At 44.0% G+C, this 22,969-nt stretch overlaps 1 protein-coding gene across 1 annotated transcript in view; it reads right to left on the bottom strand.

The window, feature by feature from the left end:
- Positions 1-21,973, bottom strand: part of LOC148511777 (protein-glutamine gamma-glutamyltransferase E-like) — a 55,862-nt gene extending 33,889 nt beyond the window's left edge. Inside the window, exons 1-5 of the mRNA XM_088482742.1 lie at positions 21,916-21,973; positions 21,411-21,584; positions 20,379-20,621; positions 17,510-17,628; positions 16,848-16,976 (exon numbers count right to left, since the gene is read on the bottom strand). Coding sequence (XP_088338868.1) covers positions 16,848-16,976; positions 17,510-17,628; positions 20,379-20,621; positions 21,411-21,584; positions 21,916-21,973 — 723 coding nt within the window. The remainder of the gene's footprint in view (positions 1-16,847; positions 16,977-17,509; positions 17,629-20,378; positions 20,622-21,410; positions 21,585-21,915) is intronic.
- Positions 21,974-22,969: the final 996 nt, after the last annotated feature.

Here is a 22,969-nt window from a genome sequence, read left to right as displayed (position 1 = left end):
GGTTAGAGGTAGCCAAAGACATACATAAAGAACAGGAGGTAACACAAGACACTGAGTTTATGGAAGATTGTGGTCCAAATATTGTGAGGCCTGTCCCAGTGATCCCTTTTGTAAATCAACAGGCATCACCAACAGCCCCTGATTTAAGCCCAAAATACCCAAGTTTGGCTCCATTTACCACACCAGTAAGGGATGGCAGGAAATGCCCAGGAGGTGGTAAATGTGTATCTAATGTTTTGTGGGAATCAAGTGCCCTGGTCAGGGGAACCCTGTGATCAACAAGGCTTAACCAGATCACCTCATTATCCATCACCTCCACACTTATCACCAGTTACACCACCAGCTCCTCCACTGCCTTATGCAGGAGGAAATTTCAGCCCCATTCCCATACAAGGGTGGGCAGGTACCTTAATGCCTTGGATGTTTAATAAAAACAGACACAGGACACAAGTGTGTAAGAAGCCACAGGCAATAATGATGAACTTTGTGGCTGTGAACACTGTGGGGGTGAACAGATGTATTTTCAGAAAGGGACAGGTCCACCCCCATAGCAAAACACATCTATAGAGGCTTATGCTGTAACTACACAGGAGGTGTTTGAACCAAATCCCCAGAATGCAGTAGTTATGATAAGAGTAAGAACCCAAATTCAGTATAGACCCTAGAGATAATAGGAAAGTATCTCCAGAAGAAGCAAAAAGGAAAGGGTTATGTTTCTTCTGTCATAAAGCAGGGCACATGAAAAGGGATTGTCAGAAATATAAGTAATGGGCAGAGAAAAGGGAGCAATTTGGAGTAAGGGTTCAAACAGCACATAGCCCATAGGAAATAGGCTGTCCAGTGTCAGGTCCCCCACAATCCATTATTAATACCTCAGATCCCAAGGGAATAATACAATTGACACTACCTGGGGGGGAACAAATTGACTGTATAATAGACACTGGCGCAAGCCGTACCATTTTAAGGGCAGAAGATGTTCCCAAGAAATATGTAACAAATCAGACAATTAATGGAACAGGACTAACAGGACATACCGTATCCTTACATGTTAGTAAAGCCCATAAAAGTTGCAGTGGGGTCAGCAGAAATTAAAGTCCCTGTAGAATTCCTGACCTCCACATCCTGTCCAGTTAATTTGTTAGGAGCAGATATCCTTAATGAATTACAAGCTACCATTGAGTACAGGGATGGCAATGTAATACTGAAAGGAAGTACAGGGCAGGATCTTCAGTGTCAGCTAGCAGCACAATATATTTGCTGCAACACCAGACACAGATAGAAGTGATGATCCCTGACTGGCTTTCAGAAGTCCCTCAAAAAAAATTATGGTCTAAAGGTAAAACAGATGTGGGATTATTGGATGTACAACCTGTTACACTCACCTTAAAACCAGGTGTAGTGCCAGTAAAGATTAAATAATACCCACTGACCAGAGATCAGGGAAAGGCCATACAGCAGCAGATTGCTGCATATCAGAAAACAGGGGTTATAAGAGAATGCAGGTCCCCATGGAGCACCCCTTTATTTCTGGTAAAAAGGAAGGTGGGGGCAGATGGTAAACAGGAATACCGGATGGTGCATGATCTAAGAGGGGTAAACAAATGGTTGGTGGTGGACATACCTATAGTGCCTAATCCACACACCTTATTAAACCAAATGCCAGCAACAGCAACTCATTTTACAGTAATAGACTTGGCTAATTTATTTATTTCGGTACCTCTTACATCAGAGTGTCAGCTTTATTTAGCTTTTACAAGTATGGGCAAACAGTATTGCTGGACTAGATAACCCTAAGGAGGGGCAACCTCTCCATCTGCATTTACAGAGGCAATGTCCATCATACTGCAAGGGTGGAGACCACAGTTTGAGACCACCCAGTTGTTGTAGTATGTGGATGATTTGCTCCTGTATGCAGAGGGACAGTGTCAAATTGAAACCAAATCATTACTTATTTTTCTGTGTGAACAACATTGCAGAGTGTCAAAAGAAAAATTGCAAATAGCTCAAGCACAAGTTACCTTTTTAGGACATTGTATTTTTCAAGGTACAAGACATTTGACACAAGATGAGATATCAGCTATACAGAAAGTGCCAGAGCCCACTACCACCAAGCAACTCAGAGCATTTCTAGTTCTAACAGGGTATTGATGGAATGGATTGCCAACGCATCCCTCATAATGCAGCCCCTCTATGATGCGTTGACAGATACAAAAGACAAAACAGTAATGTTAACATCAGAACAGAAGAAAGCTTTTATGTAGATAAAAACTGCAGTTACCCAAGCACCAGCACTAGGATTACCCAGATATGACAGGCCTTTTATGTTATTCTGTCATGAAACACAAGGACATGCTGAAGGGGTATTAGTGCAGGAACATGGGGGTAAACAACGGCCCCTTGCACATTATACATTGCAGCTTGATAGTATAATCAAAGGAGCACCCTGCTGTATAAGAGCAGTAGCAGTTGCAGCTATGCTTAAAAACAAGGCAGCAGATTTAGTGCTGGACCACTCATTGATAATACAGGTTCCCCACTCAGTAACAGAAATACTTAACCAGGCCAGAACTAAGCATCTTTCTGCAGCCAGGTTAATTAAGTATGAGGTAGCCCTACTAAGCCCTACCAATGTGACCATTAACAGGTGCACGGTGTTGAATCCTGCTACGTTGTTTCCAATGCAGGATTCAAAAGAGGGGAATAGTGAGGGAGGCATACATACACCTGTTGATAACATACCAGGTAATGGCAATAAGGAACACAACAGTGAGGATAATGAGGGGGATAATGTACTGCAAATACAGTCACATAAAAACACAAATCAAAATTTTTCTGACCATGATTGTCTTGAACTTATGAAAATGGAAATGAAGTAACTAGAAAATGTGACAGATGTTCCCTTATCTAATCCAGACTGGGAATTGTTTGTAGATGGCTTTGGATATTATTATGAAGGGTCCCCAAGAACAGGGTATGCCGTCACCACCTTAGATGAGGTATTGATTCAGCAACCACTCCCACCTTCCTGCTCAGCACAGGAAGCAGAGTTGAGGGCACTCACTGAGGCATTTATAATGGCTGAAAATCAGACAGCAAACATTTACATTGACTCCAGGAACGCCTGGGGTGTGGCCCATGATTTCGGGCCTATTTGGAAGAGTAGGGACTTTATGGGCTTGGCTGGTAAAACCATTAAGCATGCTGAGCTCATTAGATTGTTGTTTGCAGCCTGACAGCTTCCAAGTAGAGTAGCCATTTTAAAGGTGCAAGCACACACCAAGGAGAAAACAGCTGAGGCCAAGGGGAATGCCAAAGCAGATGCTGCGGCTAAGCAAGCTGCCCTGTTACCTATCCCAGCCCTCTATGGTATAGAAACAGACACAAAGAAAGACCCCTTGGACATACAGACATTACACCAGTATCAAGAACAAGCCACAGAAGACAAAAAGAGAGGCTGGGAGAAAGAGGGAGCCACCTGTGTTAATATGCATTGGGCTAAAGCCACCAGGTGGTGCCTCCCAAGGGCCTTATATCCCCTGATGACCCAGCTGGCCCACGGTCCAGTGCATAATTCAAAGAAGGCCATGGTAAACACGGTGCTCCAGCACTGGATAGCACCAGGCTTTAATGCAGCAGCTACAGCATACGTATCATCATGCCAGGTGTGTGGGAAACACAATCCAGGACAAACAGTAAAAGTACCACAAAGGCATACACCAAAGCCATTATACCCGTTTCAGAGACTGCAGATAGACTATATTCAGTTGCCTAGGGTGAGGACATATGAGTACACCCTCGTTTGTACAGTCCTCTTCTCTAACTGGCCAGTGGGCATGTAGATACTAAATGGTACCCTCAAACTAAAGATACAAAAGATTATGGCACAGGCAGGTAAGACATGGGTGGACTTTCTGTCCATAGCTGTATACTCAGTAAGAACCACCCCCAGTAAGAAACATAAGTTGTCACCTTATGAGATACTATTCTTAAGACCTCCTAAGACAGGGTGTTAGTTTTCCCCAACAGTTGCAGCACAATCATGCAGATTTAACAGACTATGAAGCAACTCTTTGTAATCAAGTGAATAACATCCATTTTTTAGTTTTCTCCTCCCTTCCAGACCCAGAAGCAGTACCTGGTGTACATTTATTGGAACCGGGCGATTGGGTATACACTAAGAGACATGTCAGAAAGTCTCTGGAGCCAAGATTTGATGGTCCATATCAGGTTCTGTTGACTACACCAACTTCAGTGAAAATTGGAAGACAGAGCACGTGGATATACTCCTCACATTGCAAGAAGTTGACGGTCAAGATTGAACCACCATCATGAATCCTTTTTGTGTGATAATGTTGGCTATACTTAGTCTAAGAGTATTGCACACACACCAGGGGACAACAGGAGGACAAATAGAGTACTCTTGGGTAGTCTATGGAAACCAGACTTACCAGTTACACAGATTTAATGTAACCTGGTCAGGAGGTTCAATATATGTAAAAAGTTTGGGACAATATAATATAAGGCATCTCTACTGGGCACCAAGGGAGCATGATAATATTACTATCATAAGTGGAATAAAGATTAAGTGTTGTACTGATAAGTTTACGGGTTATAAAGAATTTAAGAAAACGTGGACATAGGGTATTCAGTGTGTCAATAGTACGGACCCTGGTATACCCATAGGAAGCCCAACAACTATAGAAAGAGGTGTAGTGCTAGTTTGCACTAATACCACGCAATTACCAAATAATTCAGTAATAATGACAAGGATGTACGTCCTAAGTAGCAAGCCTACTATAAGAAATGACTCACTAGTTAAAGTTCCCTCCACTTGTGTAAAAGTGGGTACCAAAAGACAAACCACTATATTAAGATTTAATATTTCTTTCCCCCCAGATCCAAAATGCTATAGCAGACAAAAGAGAGAATGGTATGATACATTGTCAGGAGTATCAGGTACAGGTATAGGGTTACTTAATAGTATAGATATAAAAACTTTAGCCAGCAAAATGAATAATGCAGGAGAAGATATGGAGAAGTTTAGTTACAATGGAAGCTATATGGATGCCTACAGTATTTACCCCATTACAGGCCAGTATATTTTGGGATAATGAATATTTACAGGTGTTCAATAGCACATTGGTTAAAACACTTTACCTGTCAACAAATGTTTCTGAACTGTTTAATTGGACTAAATGTTCTCTCAGAACCATGCATCAAAATATGCAAAAGGGTAAAGCACAAACACAGTTAATGACAGGTAAAGAACAAGCATACAGAAGGATGTTTAGTGGTCTCATTCACCCAGTAATCGTTATAATCATTGTATTAATTTTGCTCATTTTGTGGAATTGCTATCTATCTTATGATTTTAGGAAAATGGTAAATAAAGCATCTGCACGGTAGGGACGCTCTTTGTCACACATAAGAAGAGAGCCTCCGAGTGGGAAAAGTGTTCAGCGTGTGAAAGAATTACATTTATCACACCTGAGAAGAAATGTGTTTTCTGTAGTACTGATGTTGGAAGAAACCCCTCTTTCTAGGGAAAGATGCGCCGGGATTCTTGGTATTCTGGTGATGAATGATGCATGCATCTACTTGCATAGGGTGCCTATGGAAGTAATATAGTTACTATGAAAGCCATGACTCCAGTAAGGGAAAGATAGTATGTTTTAATAAAAAGAGGGGATTGTGAGAGTCTATAATAATTTATAGTGTTTATTTAAAACATACTGTATGATTCATCAGAAAAAGCCATTTTCCTTTACACAAATATCATGAGATGGAAGCACATTACGGTATACTGAACGAGCAGTTACAAGACAACAGCAGCTGAAGGATCCCAGAATAGGATACTAAGTCTGGACACTGAAAAAACGACAAACTGAAAGATGCATTGACACATACTATGTACTTGTGAAATCAATCATATGTATTCTTATCTGTCAAACCATTTTTGGCAAATGTTTGAGACAGCAGTTTTCTGAACTTATAAAAGACAGCTCAAAGAGGATGTGCCTCGGAGAGCTAAGTGGATTCATCACAGAATGTGTTGATTTTTCTTATCTTCCCAGCCGGCTGTAAGGAGAATTGGTAGAGCACAGGAGTAGTGTTTTGCATACCGTGATCCAGGGGTAGGAAGCCTCGTCACCCCAACACATATACATTACTATAGGTGTTTGTGTTGTGTATTGTCTAGCGTGACCTGTATATTGTTATATATGTTTATATGTTTTGTATGTATTGTACACTAGGACCTTTGCATTGTTCTAAGGCCAGTTAAGAGCCGCACCGGGCCCTGGGAAAAAGAGGGCATGGCCTAATCACAGGAGGCGTGGCCACATCCCCTAGGGTAAAAAAAGTTTTGCGCGCTGGCGAAGGGGCGCAGTGAGCCCCCTCAGCCTGACGCATAACCAGTGGGGGGCGCGACTAGCTTGATCGCTCCCCCCACAGGCACACTGTAGGAGACTACTGTGGCTGCTTCTTAGCAGCCGCGAGCAGACTCCAGGGCAGCCCAGCACACAGCAGCGTGTGCTGGGCTGCTGTGTAATGTAAGAGGGGGGTAGCGGTGCCAGACCCGGGCCCCCGCTGGGCCCCTCCAGCAAGCCCGGGCCCGGGTAATTTGTACCCGCCCCCCCCCCCCCTCTTGGCACCTCTGATTGTTATATATGTGATTGTATGCTGTCTAGTGTGACCTGCCTATGTTGACCTGCGTATTGTCAGTTGTACACAGACTATTGTGGCCTGTGTATTGTCAGGTGATATGTGCTACTTAGAGTGTACTAGGGATGGACATGAAAATTGATGGTTGCAGACCATCAATGTTTTTTGACGGCGTTTCGATGGTAACCTTTCTATTTTAGCGGGCAATAAGTGGATACAGAGCATACTTGCCTTCCAGGAGGGAGCTGAATGCCCGTGTACAGCGGGGGCATGGCCGGGCAATGACTAAGTATTGAGGGCCGGAACAGTGGCGCAACTGCACGTTCGCATCATTGTGGCATTGTGAAGCAGGGGGCAGGGCCACGATGACATGATTCAGTGCAAATGGCATCACCGCCCCCCCTCTGCGGGGGTTTCTATCATTAGTGCAGGGGGACCGGATGGGTGGGCGGCCGCTGGGAGGCTTGCCTGCCTTTCCAGGGGGCCAGGAGTGGCACCTGATATTCGGGAGGCCCCCGGCCAAATCGGGAGGGTAGGCAAGTCTGCTACAAAGGAGCAGTGACGGGGCCTAGAGGGAACAGCTGCCGGGCTCACATTGTGGGTCACACTGCTGCGCTGCTGTACCTGCTGTGCTCTGGCAGAGGAGAGGAGACTGGAGATACTTAGAATGGACTGTACTATTACACAACTGCTCTCCAATTGGTTGACTTGGTGACGCCACTCTACCGTTATACAGAAGCAAGGCATGCTGGGAGTTGTAGTGTTGTCACGATTCTGGGAAGTAATGATGTCTGGGCGTAAGAACTACAATTCCCAGAGCTATGTGCATACTCAGACAGCAACACTTAGCGCTTCAGTCACACACACTAGAACTGGCTGCACAGAAATAACCATGCTGTGGGAGTCTGAGCGGGACCTGCGGGTGGCAGCAGGCACACAGTTACTGCTTCAGGCTGTGTGTGTGCGTGGTGGGTATTCATATTACTTGTGTTATATTATGGGTCACTGATGGTCTCTGCATTATATGATGTTCACTGCATGCTCCCTGTAATATATGGAAATAACTGCTCTCTGGATGGGATCAGTATGGTTCTAATCCTGACAGCGGAAGCATTGCAGGGGTGAAGATCCGAAGCTACAAAGGTAAGTACTAACTAACCTATTTTTACCCCCTAACCCAAACCCTCCTTTAGGGGTGCCTAACCCTATCCCTCCCCCCCAAGTGCCTAACCCTAACCCCCCTCTAAGTGCCTAAACCTACCCCCCTTCCCCGCAGCCTAACCCAAAGTCTCCCGGGGGGGTGCCTAACCCTAACTTCCCCCCCCGGGGATGCCTAACCCTACCCCCCCTTCCCCTAGCCTAACCATAACCTCTCGGGGGGGGTGCCTAACCCTAATTCCCCCCCGCGAGCACCTAACCTTCCCCCCCACAGCTGTCTGCGCCCGTCGCCCGGCTTATCTTTCTGACTGCTTCCCCTCTGGATTATATGGTGGTCACTGCAACACACTCTGTATAATATTGGCAATGTAATGCTTTCTGCCATACCCCCTCAATCGGCTAGCCACACCTTCAGCTTTACACCACCTCACTTCAGTGGGTCCTACCATTGCATTCCCCCCTGTGGGCCTTTCCTGCCCCAGTCCGACACTAAATACACTACTGCACAAGATGCCTCCAAATGTAGCCATCCTGGAAGGAGTAATATATGTAAAATATAAAGCTAAGTTATAGAAACAGCGTCAACATAGTAGTACATTGCAGGGTGCATAGAATAGTTTCCCAGTGCTCATCCAGAAGAGGGACCTACATCTTCTCACCTGGAATGAAGCTGGAGAGGCCATCAGTCATAGTCATAATAACATAGCAATAGCAAATGGAGGTGAGCTGCCTGGATCCCAGGGCTGTAGCTTGTTGAATTACAGGTGTGATTGGTGCACTTATAACATCCCCTCCCATTAGGAGGCCCACACCAGGGCTTTTCTGACTGGTTACTGCAGTCACATGAATATGAACTAATCAATTTCAGCTGTTTACTGTGCTCTAGTGACTTCTGCCGTGCATCAAGCAGAGTACCGGAGATCCCAGATACAGTCTCTGGTGACCTTATATAGGTCTGTTCACTTGTTGACCTTGTGATTTTTGACAACTAATATTACAATATTTTAATATATATATTTTTTTCCAAGTAAAGTTCTACTTGACAATTGGACAACACATTTAATAGCTGCTGTGCAGATCCTAATGGGGAAGGGAGAATATGTTGTTGAGTTTTATGGCCAATATGATGTTTATTTAAAAGTATCACAATACAGTACGTCTGAGGAAAGTCAATGCCATAAATAGTGTTTAATCAGGTAATCACTGATACACTGTAACATTAAAAAACAACGAGACCAGTGGAATTGGTTTCATACAAAGCCCCATATAGCCAAAGATTAATATAAAAAATAATATTTTGATGTGAATGTAATAGTTGTAAATAAGGAGTGACATCACATTTCCCTTAGGTCAGTCATACAAAAGACACCAGGGGCCTCAAACCAGAAATAACCAGTCTTGGCCTGTCTTTGGGGTGTGTGAGGTCATGCTGTGATGCAGGGTCGGCCCTAGCCCAAATTTTTCGGTAAGCGAGTATATTTTTTGGCGCCCCCCCCCTATGCAGTGCCCCTTTTACAGTGCCACCGGTAGTGGTCCCCCCTGTGCAGAGCCCCTTGTGCCCCCAGTAGTATTCCCCTTATATAGTGCCCCCAGTAGTGGTCCCCCCCCTTGTAGTGCCCCTAGTAGTAGTCCCCCCTCTTGTAGTGCCCCCAGTAGTAGCCCCCCTTGTAGTGCCCCCAGTAATAATCCCCCCCTTGTAGTGCCCCCAGTAGTAATCCCCCCTTGTAGTGCACCCAGTAGTATTTCCCCCCCTTGTAGTGCCCCTAATAGCATTCCCCCCCTTGTAGTGCCCCCAATAGTAATCCTCCCTTGTAGTGCCCCCAGTAGTAGCCCCCCCTGTAGTGCTCCCAGTATTCCCCCCCTTGTAGTGCCCCCAGTAGTATTCCCCCCTTGTAGTGCCCCCAGTAGTAATCCCCCCCTGTAGTGCCCCCAGTAGTAATCCCCCATTGTAGTGCCCCCAGTATTAGCCCCCTGTAGTGCTCCCAGTAGTAGCCCCCTTTGTAGTGTCCCCAGTAGTAGTCCCTCCATTGTGGTGCCCCCAGTAGTAATCCCCCCTTGTAGTGCCCCCAGTATAGACGTAATAAAAAAAAAAAAAAAAACACTTACCTGAAACCCGCTCCTGCTCCTGGTCCCGCCGCCGATATCAGCTCCTCCGTCTGCCGCTTTGCATTATGGGAGTGACGTCATGACGTCACTCCCATTACCCACTGCGGGAGCCGGAAGATGTCCGGCTCTGGCAGTGGGAGCAGCAGCCGATGAGAGTCTGTCTGACTCTCATAAGCTGCTAAAGTAAACACACGGCTGCTGGCGCCAGTGGCTGTGTGTTTGTGCTGTGTAGCTCTGACTGAACTCCGTCCGGTCAGCGCTACATACGCGGTGCAGCTGTGTCACAGAGACACACTCTGCCCGTGGCCCGCATGGTACACAGCTGAGGTGCCCTTCACTATGTGGCGCCTTACGCAGCTGCGTACCTTGCGTAATGGGAGAACCGTCCCTGTTGTGATGTCATAATGGTAACTGCCTATATCAGAGCTTTTCTGTTGCTGCCTCTCTCATACGCTACCAGTTCACTGACACTGCACCACACACCAGCAGTAGGAGATACTTGCATAAGGTTAGTGACTGGACAAGGACAGCTTAGTTCCATGCCTTGGCAGACAGCGTGACTACTTTAAAATGACTTATGACCTTGGGGACTGGGCAGTATTGGATAAAAACAGAATCTCACACCTAGTGGGACAGTGTCATTACAGCCCAAAGCAGCTGCATCTGGGACATCTCTTATAGGTGTTAGGTGGGCACTGTCTGGGTGGGACTATGCTGTTCCTAATTAATTCTTTTACACAGTGCTCCAGTTGGGAGGTGGGTGTTGGATGGGACTATACTGTTTCTAATTAAATTCTTTATGCTCTGCCTCCTAAATCCAGTATGCCAGTATTGCGAACTGTTCCATTGTTATCAATGTGCAGAGGTGTGAGAGAATTACAGCATATTGTGCTTTAGTCATTTGTTTTTATCCAATTCTGCCATCAGTAAATCTATATCATAGTTTGGGCTCCATGTAAGAGAGATACTAAATGTCTGTGGCATATTTTGTTTCGTATCACTGTGATACATATGAATATGCTGCTGGTACTTACCATCACTTACCTGTCCAGCGAGGTCCAGTGGTGGACTCCTGACTAATGCACATACATGACAACTGTCTGCGTATGTGCATAGAGCTCAAACCCTGTGGGGACTTTAGAAACAACGTTAGAGCTGTTTACTAAATATAGCATTGCAATCATCACCTATTTTAGCACCAGAAATGAGTGCTAAAGGGGCTAGATAGACAGTCAATAGATAAACACCATTTGCATGTCAACCTTTTGACCATGTCAACCTTTTAACCATGTAGACCCAAAGCACTGTCGACCATTTACCCATCAACCTATTTACTGTCTACCTTCTGGTGTCTATCTATTGACTGTCTAACTTAGTACTGTCTATCTATCACTCCACACCCTCTTGTTCCTCTTATAGGACAAGAGGGTAAGAATTCTGGACCAATCTTTGTCCAGAATTCCCTATTTTATTATGCAGACTAAATAAAAAAGTTACATTTTACTTTAAATAAAATCTTATATTTATTTTTTAAATATATTTTGCTTGAAGCTGTCTTTATTTTTATTAATAAATGCTCTCAAAAGGTGAAAAGGCTGAAGTAAGGCCTGGCGAGGCAAATGAGAGCAGAGTTGGTAATGGAAGTAATATGGTGGTGGGGAGGATGAGAGGATGAAAGCTCATCTTAGATAAAGTATAGGTAAAGGTGTGAGACCTGCAGGCTTAGAGCCTAAAGACTGAGGTGATAATGCAAATGAGAGGGGTTTATGATGAGATTTGATCGATGCCTCTGAGTGGGAAACAGTCGGGAAGCCAATGGACGTAATCCCGACCACCGGCTTCCCGACTGTATAATCCCGGCAAGGTTTAAATGACGCCTGTCATTTTCCGTATGCCGGGAGCCCGACACCCGGCTTACCGATTGAAGGTAAGCCAGGCAACGGGCACGGACAGCCACGCGGGGTGGGGGACTGTTAGGTTAGGGTTCCCGGGGGGGATTTAGGATTAGGCACCCCCCCCTCGAGAGGTTAGGTTTAGGCTAGGCGGTAAATCATACTGAATCCCTCTAAGTAATATGTGATCAAGAATTGGTAGGGAAACATTATATTTTTATAATGAATGCAAATTAATAATATCATCATATAGGGGTGATACAGTAGTAGTAGTAGTAGTAATAATAATTAGTATCATTATAATAACGGAATTGGTATGTAATACCGACAGACGGGATCCCGACGCCTGGATCCCGACAGGGTTAACATAACGACACTTGGTGATCGTTATGCTAACCCTCCCCCTCTCCCTACCCTAAACCTAACCGTACCTCCCTGGTGCCTGAACCTAACCTCCCCCTCCCCGCACCCTAAACCTATTCCTTAGTGCCTAGCCCTAACCCTCCCCCTAGTGCCTAACCCCTAACCCAAACCCTCCCCCAACCCTGCTACTTACCGTCGGCGTCCCGGCGATTAGGGATGCCAAACGCATACCATTATAATAATACAAAATATTTTATTTATATAGCACTTTTCTAAAATAGGACTCAAGGCGCTTTACAGATTCTATGAACATAAGGCCTGATTCAGCAAGGATCGCTATTCTGCTAATACGCACGTAACGGAATTGATAATATCAGCGCTGATATGCAAATGGTTGCATTCGCAGTGCGATCGCAACCTTGCATAAGGATGCCCAAGTCCCCTTACTCACATCCATATACTTTGGCAACATAGCTAAATAATCGGTAACATCGAGTAACATCAGACCCATACGCACAGTTAAGGCAGGTCAGACCTCACTCAGGAATTGCTAACTTCAGCGCACACTATGAGGCCTCAGGCTGCGTATGGCACAGCAGTGGCTAATTTATGCACGCTCCTGCAACGCCATTGAAATGCACCTGTTTTCGGCCGGCCACAACCCACAATACAAGGGTAAAATGAAAAGTGAATAACAGGAGACCCACTGCATAAATAGTTCTGCAGCTTTCAGAATGAGGAATATGGTCTAAAGGGCACCATACATGGTGCAATGTGCACCTAGTGATGCAATGCACGATCCGACGACCGACATATCAGACGGTGCCCACACACAGAGCGATCCGCTGCCCGACCGTCCGATATGCCAGCCCTCCTCCCCCTCCACATAGACTAGCATGAGATTGTCTGTCGATTCCTCAGATCTCTTGTGCAGACAGAAAGATCTGGAGGAGCGACGGACAACCTCATAGGAGCGTGCAGGTGCCGATATCATGCCCACAAAGGAACGATATAGCTGCGATATTGTTCCAATCCGTTGGATCGGCCGCTGTATCACTCCACGTGGGGGCCTTTTCTCTATAATTGGTTTTATCCATTTTTTTCCTTTGCAAAAAGTTTAAGTGAAATGAGGTAAAATATCAAGAGGTCCCAGTCACATGCAATAATATACAAAAAGTACTGAAAATTAAGAAAAAAAAAATAAAATAAAAAAAGTTATATTAATCCTGTGACACTCAGATGTTAAACTCATATTCTGAATTGCATAAAATATTGAGAATGGAGCAGTGGAGTAGTCCGCACTAGTATGCGATTTGGAGAGGGCCAGTGTGAGAGTTCCAGCTACTGATGGCCTGGTGGAGTAGTCCACACTAGGGGATGTAGTCAGATTACTGGCGGCTGGGATGCCGGCCGTCGCAATACCGACAGTGGAAGCCCGACCCGACCCGGGATTAACGATAGGCGTTGAAATCCTGACACCTATCTTTAGCCCCACACTGAAATCCCGACAGTCGGCATCCTGAAATAAGGTAAACTAGGTTAGGTGATAGCTGCGGATTGGAGTGTTAGGTTTAGGCACCCCTGGGGGGACTTAGGTTTAGGCACCCCCCCAGGGAGGGTTAGGGAAAGGCTATGGGCAGGAGAGTTAGGGTTAGGCAGGTTTAGGGTGTGGGAAGGGGGGGTTAGGGTTAAGCACCATCGGGGAGAGGTTAGAGTTAGACACTATGGGGGAGGTTAGGGTTAGGCACCACTAAGGGAGGGTTAGAGTTAGGGGGTTAGAGGGGTAGGGATGGTATACTTACCAACCCTGTCGGTTCCTTCAGTTATCAGGTGCCGCTGGTGCAAGTGATTTAAGAATTATTATAAAACAGAAAACTGACAGGCCCGAATGATGCCCCCTGCCTTGCGGTGCCCTGTGCCTCACTCAACCCTAGTTACGGTACTGATATTAAGCTGCACATTGCTTAAACTAATAAATAAATATACATTAAATTGTTTCTTATTGTCTTTCCTGTATAAAAATATCTTCCTGTACAGAGTAATTAGAAAACGTGATAATTACGTTTATCAGTAATAGAGCTGACTGTGCAGGAGTATATAGAGTATCTCATTATGGGGTCTATTTATCAAGCATTTTGCTAGAAAAGTATGTATCATTGCTCCCTCCTATTTAACAAGAGGAAACCCACGGAGAAATAACTGATTTCTCCTGCGGGCCCACCAGCTGCGCACATACATACATCCCAATTGCTCTGGGACAGTACTTAGTCGCAGACCACAAAATGGGAGGAGTACTGACAAAAGTGGGTATTTCTGGGTGGACTGGGGTAGGGTTGATGTGGAGTGTGGGTGGTTTGAGAATGGGGCTTATGTTGTCCCGATTTGGCATTTGTAAATGTTGGGAGTTCTAGAAACTGGTCTTAAAAAAGTCCCCTCTTTACTTATTAACAGTGTGAGATTAACAATGGGGTGGATGGAGCTCCAGCTCCAGGCTTCCACATAAAAATAGGCCCATCAACATGGGAGCATGATGGTGCCCAGCTCCCCACATGGTTGTCCATAAATCACAAGTATCAAGATTGTATTTCTACTTTTTCTCCCAAATTATGCATTTTTTATTTTTTTTTTGTATTTGGAGAGACATTGGGGCTGATAGTGTTTGTGGTGCACATGCCAACATGGCACTGATACCACACAGCTCCTCCCCTACTGAGTATAGGCCATTGAGCATTTTCAGCTCCAGGCCTATGTGGCCCTTAATCCAGACCTTCTTACTAAGCTCTCGATTGTTGAAAATCTGAACTCCAGGAAAAGTCAGGTCAGTTTTGCAGGTGTGAAGTATAAGAATGACTAGCAAGGTACAGTAATATATGAGTGATAGCAAATGACCAGAATAGTAAGTTATGAGTAGCAGTGAGTGACCAACATGATAAGATATACCTAGTATGGTAAGATAAGAGTTGTAGTTAGTCAAAAAGATTACCAATTGCAGGTAGTGATCAGCCTTTTATCTAAACCTCTTGACAATGATAGGTCAATCTTCTTACTCACTAGTAGTGATTTATATATAAAACATAGAATGTTCATTATGTGGTGTTTGAGGTTCAAAGGTAGTTCATTTATTGTATGGCAGTGCCGTAATAGGGCTGTATGCTGCCCCGTCACAGACCCCCCCCCCCCTAAATCCATGACATCATGACATCACACCCAAGGGGCATGGCCACCAGCTTTGGTAAGTTAAGCACTGCCAGGAGCATCCTAAAGATGCTCCTGGCAGCTCCACAGGCTGTAGGGCACATGTCTGGAGCACACCTTGAACACTTCAGGCAGTTCTGCAGTAGTGCTAGTGGCTGCATGATGCCGTGTCAGGGCCCTGCGCTGGATGCAAGTACCGTGGGGCAGCGACACCTGCATCCAGATTCAAGCCACATGCAGGTGTCGTAGCAAAGCGATGGTGCCGCCCACAGGGTCCTGCACTCTGTATGGCGGCACCGCTTGCACAGCCCTAGTTAGGTCCTTGCTCTATGGTATCCATTAACAACAATAAAAATGTTTCTAAAACTGAAGTTTCTAAAAATTAAAAATGGAGGCGTTGCCCATAGCAACCAATTAGATTCTGTTTATCATTTCTCTACTGCATTCTAGATGAAAAACAGAATCGAAATAGTTGCTATTGGCAACACCACCACTTGTCTGTTTTAGAAGCTTTAGTAAATCTACCCCCTGGAGTTTATTAGAGTTCCTATTGTGGATAATGCAATATCTAGGATAAAATGTATTCACTTCACTTCTATTGAGCTTAGCTAAAGGCGTTGCAGACAGATCTATGTCAGAAACCTTTATTGATTTGGAAGTATTGTGGGAGGCATATCCTTGTCTTCTTGGCTGCAGACCCAAGACCTATTCTATTAGGGCCAGTCGCATTTCTCCTCTTTAATCAGGATATGAGTGATATCAAATATCCATTGTGGTAAGATATGAGTGGCAGTGTATTACCAGCATAGTAAGATATGAGTGTTTGCGACTGACCAGCAGGGCCCTAAATAGGGGTGTGCAAGTGGTTCCGCTGCACAGAGCGCAAGGTCCTGTGGGCGGCATCATCGCTGCCTCACAGCACCTGCATGTGGCACCTGGAATGGCACCCTGCAGCTACTAGCTCTTAGGGACACTCCAGACAGGCACCCTGTAGTTTGTGTAGCTGCTCTACTTATTGGAGCCGGTGGCCCCTGCCCTTGGGCATGACGTGACGACACATATTTAAGGGGCAGGGCCAGCACAGGACGGCATAGAGCTCTGTTACAGTACTGCTGACCATTATGGTAAGATATGAGTGCCAGTGAATGACCAAAATGGAAGTTATGAGTGGCAGTCAATGAGCAGCATGGTAAGATATGAGTTGTAGTGAGTGACCAGCATAATAATATATGTGTGATAGCAAATTATCAGCATGGTAAGGTATGAGTGGTAGTGAGTGACCAGCATGGTATCAAATAAAAGTACACTTAGTGTCCAGATGCAGATCGAGATAATTACTAGATGTTGGCGGTGGAAGGGATCCATTACTTGAGTACTGCTCAGAATACAAGATAATACAACTCTACCGAATGATGCACTGATACAGTATGTACTAATACAAAATAATAACTATTGTACACATATTCTTACCATTGCACTGAGTACTCTCCCTACATATCCAGGATCACCTCTCTTTGAACAGTCAAGGACATTATTTTCCTGGTAGTTTAAACTTCTATCTAAGATCTGGAAGCAGGTGTCCAAAATGCCTTCTTCGAACTGTACAAAAACATATAACAGTCTGAACTCATAGGAAGTCATGAAAATAATAGCAATAATAAATAACTTGCCTCCGGGCGTCTGGGATGAATTTATGCCACTGGCTCTAGAAGGTAAATTTACTAAAGTGAAAGTTTTTAGAAGTGGAGATTTTGCCCATAGCAACCAATCAGATTCTAGCTATTATCTTCTAGAAGGTGCTATTTAAATGTTAAGTAGAATCTAATTGGTTGCTATGGGCAACATCTCCACTTCTAAAAACTCTCACTTTAGTAAATATACCCCTAGGGGGCAAATCACCTCTATATATGCTAGTCTTAATACTAACTTGTTACCAGTTGTTGTTAGATCCCCTAAAACTTAATTGGGAAGTTGATCTGGGTTCTATTTGTAGAGGAGACGAAACCACCAGATATTGTGTTAAATTTTACATAGAAAAAATTACACCTAGTTACCAAATCCATAATATTATTTAATTTATTGAGGCTAAAAAACAGTTCATTTCAGTTATGATACCTAAATAATATTCTTACTTGTCCATAGTTCCATCCAAATGACGTGATAGAATCCCAGACACCATAGAATATGACACCATTATCATTTAAAACATATTCAAGCTTTTCATTTTCATCTTCCATAAAGACATCATCATCTGAAAATACACAGATATTCATTTTACTAATTAAAATTATTATTTTGGCCATTACTCAAATAAATAAAGACCAATGTATGTAAAGATGGGTAATTATTGAAATCAAGTAATGGAGGATGATAAGTGCTCTTAATGATACTGGTCAGCCCTCTGATTAAGTGATGATAAACATGTAAGTAACTGTATTACATGTGTACTCATTTCTTTCTTTGGGCTCTATTTATTAACATTATTTTTACTAAAATAAAGTGAAAAAGGGTGTTTTCACACCCTTTTCACATTATTTTAGTTTCACCTGTAGTTACTATAGGGCAATTGGAGTAGAATTAGTAAAATTCTACTCCAACCCCTAATTATCACTTATTTTTAGTAAAGCAGATCGCATTTCCCATAATTTTAATGGGAAATGTGATCCGACCATAGTTACTAAAAATAAATTGTAAAAAAATACCGGGGGAAGCCCTGTGATATTAACGCCACCTGGAGGTGGCGTTATCCAGGGTCTACCCCGGTTACCGGGCTCCCACTCTGCTCTAACGGGGAGAGCAGAGGCGGGAGCAGGTACCAGTAATCAGCTGTGTGGTCTAAATAGACCGCAAGCTGATTGCTGTAAAAAAAAAAAAAATGAAACACTTTTTTTTTACTTATCTGAATCCAGGGACTGGTGATCGGGCCTCCGGTGATGGCTCCTCTCCGGTCAGCTGGTCTCCCATCGTGCCCTGCTGCCCGGTCATCAGGTGATCGGGCCTCAGTGCAGTATGGGAGATCACCTGATCGGGAAGCCCGGAGAAGATCACCGGAGGCCAGGAGGATGCAGGTAAGTGTAATGAAGGGAGGGGGGGGGGTCGCGGGGGTCCGCGATCGCGGGGCGGGGCATAGCGCCAGGGGGCGGGGCTTAGCATCGGTGGGGGGTAGCAGCGACGGTGGGTCGGCGCATGCGCGGGCTCTTAGTCGCTGTATTTTTTCCGAAAATACCGCGACTAGAGTGCGGATGGGATCCACAGGGGTAGAGCTTTATCGCAAGCTCTGTCGCTGCAAGGGATTTATAGTAAATCCCTGTGATATTGCATGAATTCGCAATGCGAATTCACTCGGTAATATCACACTACAATCCGCATTCAATATGCGGATTGTAGTAAATAGAGCCCTTTATGTCTTATCATATCTACCATAAGGCCCTGGAAAATAATCACTGTGAGCTCCTCATTACTCTCTATTTCAGTGATTTTCAACCTTTTTCAACTCACGGCACACCAAACAAGATTTTAAAATTGCCAGTGCACACCATCAATCCCCCACGGGAAAAAACACAGACAGCACTTTGGCCTCCACAGGAATAAAACACACATACGTTGGCCCCCACAGAAAAAAAAACAATCACATTGCTCCCCACTGAAAAAACAATAAGGTTGGCTGGCACCCTCAGAAAAAGTAAACAATCACATTGCTCCGCACATAAAAAAAATCTCATTGACTCCAAGAGAAAAACAAAACAGTCAATGGATCCTACCGGCCAGTAGCTGAGACTGTCGTCCCTGTTCTGTCCCTCATCGGCAGGGTTTGCTGCTGTCACACTCAGCTCACCACTGTGTGATCAGTTACTGTGAGCAGCGTGCGAGCGGGCTGGCCAGCAGATGTGTAGGCAGGCAAACGCAGCGTGCGTGACCTATGAGGTCACGGTGCCACGTCTGTAAAAGATGCCAAAGATGAGAAAAATACTGTCAATATTGTAAAGATATTGCCAACTTTTGGCTGAGCTGCCAACTATTATAGGCCCTGATTTCGGTGATCACAGTTTGTATCATGGTGGCGAAATTTAAATAGCAAATAAAAGCTTGGTAATTAGGAAGACGCCTTATATCCGGCTAAAACATTACTTTTCACTGGGGGAAATGTTTTTCTTCCTTTAATAAATGGGAACCTTAAACATACTTAAACATAGATACGTCAAAAAATATTATTCCAGTTATTGGAAGGAATAGAATATAGATCACTGTTAACAAACAGAAAAACAATTTGCTCTTAATGCGGTATACAAACATCCCAAGGGTTAAACAGTGACAGAATGATTAAACTCACATGGCAAGTTTCATAATTAATGATATTACTGATTATGTCACTTTCATAATATTATCTATCACTGATATCACATTATGTGTCATGTGATTTTAAGAATGATGCCATTTAAATAGGACCTGTCATTATATGGCTATAATACATAGTTACAGCAGTATCAAATACAAGGAGATTTTCTTGTATAATTTTTGCCCAGGAGACCCTTTATGCACTTACTCCATCCAGCTTTGCTGAGGGAAAGTCGGTCAGGGAATGCGCTCTCTAATTACACCGGCATACTGTTCTTCGTGAGAGAGAGACTTCCGGGTCTATGACCCAGAAGTCCCTCTGGCGTCCTTCTGCGCATGCACGTGCTGTGGGAGGGCGCAGGGAGTGATCTGATTGGATCTCTCCCAGGGGGGAGCTATGAATAAAGATGATATTGCTCATTGCATCCAAGCCCCAGACAGTATCGCATTCTGGGGCTTGGTGCATATGAGAAATGCCGTCAAACCCCAAAAAACTGCACTTTCAGAGGTTTGATCACGTTTTTTGACATTGGTGCATCCCGTCCCTGGGCACAAAAGGTTTCCGGGGAACTGAATTTTTTTAATTAAGTATTAAACTAACATTAGAGGACCTGGTGACAGATCAACTTAAAGTATTGCACTGTTTATAATGATTGTCTGGTTTACCTGTAGCCCAAGGGTTAAATAGAAGTATGACATCATTTAATTTGAAACAATGCCGCTTATTTTTGGAGTAGATACATAGACTAATTTTGTAACAACCAATCGGTGCATCTGCAGGACTGGTGATAATGACAGTCACATCAGCGGAGGAGCTGGACTCTTTTACAGCTGCCCAGGAAGTGTTTTTTGTTGAGCCAGAGAGTTGAAAGACATTCAGTGTGTTGTCAGACTCCAGAGGGGCTGGGCCTGTGAATGAGAAAAGCACAATGGAATTAGACATGACCAGTGGTAGTTGCTCAGTAGGGGCTGCAGCACAGACCAAAATTAGCAGAAGGGGGGCCAGATAAAACATAACCCTAGCTGCACCTTTAAACTTGTTTTTAATATTGCTGGGTATGTGCCTGGAAGCAGAAAAAAAAGGGATTTGCCCCCCAGCACACTGTAGCAAAATAAAAAAATACTTAAATCCTACATGATAATAGAGATTCAGAGGTATTAGTTACATACTGTACATTTGCAAATATATGAATAAGCGCCAGGCCAATCGTCAAGGCTCCTCTATACTGGCGTCCCTAACATTAAGGGGTTCACTTCCGAGAAGCAAGGCACCCCAAAAACTGCCAGCCAAGGACCATCCCCACGGCATCACACGAAAAGGGGAAAAAAGGTGATAGTAAAGTGTAAAGGATAGATGTGTAAGGATAAATCAATAAGTGTAAATGAAATGTGAAAGTAACTTTGGTCGGATCACATTTCCAATTACAATTATGGGAAATGCGATCTGATTACTAAAAATAAGTGACACTTAGGGGTTGGAGTAGAATTTTACGAATTCTACTCCAATTGCCCTATAGTAACTGTAGATGAAACTAAAATAATGTGAAAAGGGTGTGAAAACACCCTTTTTCATTTTATTTTAGTAAAAATAATGTTAATAAATAGAGCCCATTGTGTCAGTATATAGCAGGGAGGAAACTAGGAGTACTGTACATAGCTGAAACACCTCAACTAGCAGATCCAGTTATTCATTGTTACCTATGCCAGCAGTGAATTGCACCTGGTCTCCTTTCTGTATGGGCCTGTTAAAGTGAAGTATTATCCTAAATTTCTGTCCTCGCCTCAGTATCAGTTTGCTGCTGTTGTAATAGTCTGTCCTGTGTTCCTCCATGTTTGATGCATCCTCCATACTGAATGATTTCAATTTTAGAGCTGTAAATAATAAAAACAGTTTCAATCAAAAAATATTTTAGACATTATTAACTGAAGCTTAAAGAAAAAAATAACTACAGTAGGTGATTTGCATAATACCACTGATAGGAGTGCAAAGTCAACAAGCAAGCAGACTGAGTAGTGACAAACTGTTGTTATCTTTAAAAAGTTGATATATTTATTAAATTAAATATTACTTAACCAACAGTATATTATAGAAAGTAATTTTTTGGAGGGAGGGGTGCCAAACTAAACCTGCCTCCGGGCAACTGAGATGAATTTACGCCCCTGGTATTGATTCAGATGACTACGGGCAGTGAATGGAGATCACCTCCATACTGTACATCTTGCAGTGTATGGAGGTGCTCTAATTTCGCTCCCTCGTCCATGTCGTCTGATGGGCTAGCTATCGTACAGTCTATGGCTAGCTTGATCCAATGGTAAATGTTCCTATTAAGGTGATAGAAGAATATCTAAAGGGTAGTAAAAGCAGTAGATGAGTTAATATTGACTACTGTAGTCTGTCCTAATCTTTGCTAGTTATCTTCTCATCATACTTAGAAGTTGTACAGAGCAGGTCCGTAATGGAAATGTAATTCATATAAAGCAGATGAGTTGCTTAGTTTTCCGTGGTCTCAGGGCCTGATTCATCTACGGATTGCAATATTGCGTATGCACACAGTTCAACTGCAATAGCAATACACTCCACTGCGATCGCAATGCAAACCCAGCAGTACATAAGGATGGCAAATTTACCATACGCACATCAGTAATTCTGAGCAGAATAGCTAAACCATCGGTATAATCGAGTACCATCGGACCCATACGCACACTTGCACAAGCCTGACCTTACTCAGAAATTGCTAACAGCCACGCATGCTATGAGACCTTACACTGCGTATGGCTTTGCAGTGGATAATTTATGCACGCCCCTGAAACGACGTGTGAACGCACTGGCACACTTACGTTTGGCTGACCACCTCCCTATCACCACCCCCCAAATGGCACTTTCTGTTAATCACTCTGCAATGGGTCTGCGTAGCCGCTGCGAACATAGTTCGGATCGCAATGGCTTGTACGCGAACTACGATGTGTATGCATGCGCAGTGCGAAACAATCAGCCGATTGCATGTGTATTAGTGACTGTGTTCCAAGCTGAATCAGGCCCTTAGTCCCTACAGAGACACATTATATCTGTGAATAGGGGGACTGTGAATGATAATGGGTGGTGCAGGCTGCGGAGTGACCCTGTTTACTGTAAAGTACAAAACTCTTAAAGACTTGACACTCTGTGGCTGATTACTGGAATAGGTAATAATGAAGTGAGAACTAATTGGAATTTGACAAGCCTAGAAAATTATATTAAACAAAAAATCATCCCCAGG

The sequence above is a fragment of the Taudactylus pleione genome, unplaced genomic scaffold (assembly GCF_031769625.1).
Source record: "Taudactylus pleione unplaced genomic scaffold, aTauple2 ptg000290l, whole genome shotgun sequence".
Lineage (NCBI taxonomy): Eukaryota > Metazoa > Chordata > Amphibia > Anura > Myobatrachidae > Taudactylus > Taudactylus pleione.
Note: the sequence above shows the minus strand (reverse complement) of the source record. Positions and strands in the feature narration are given on the sequence as shown.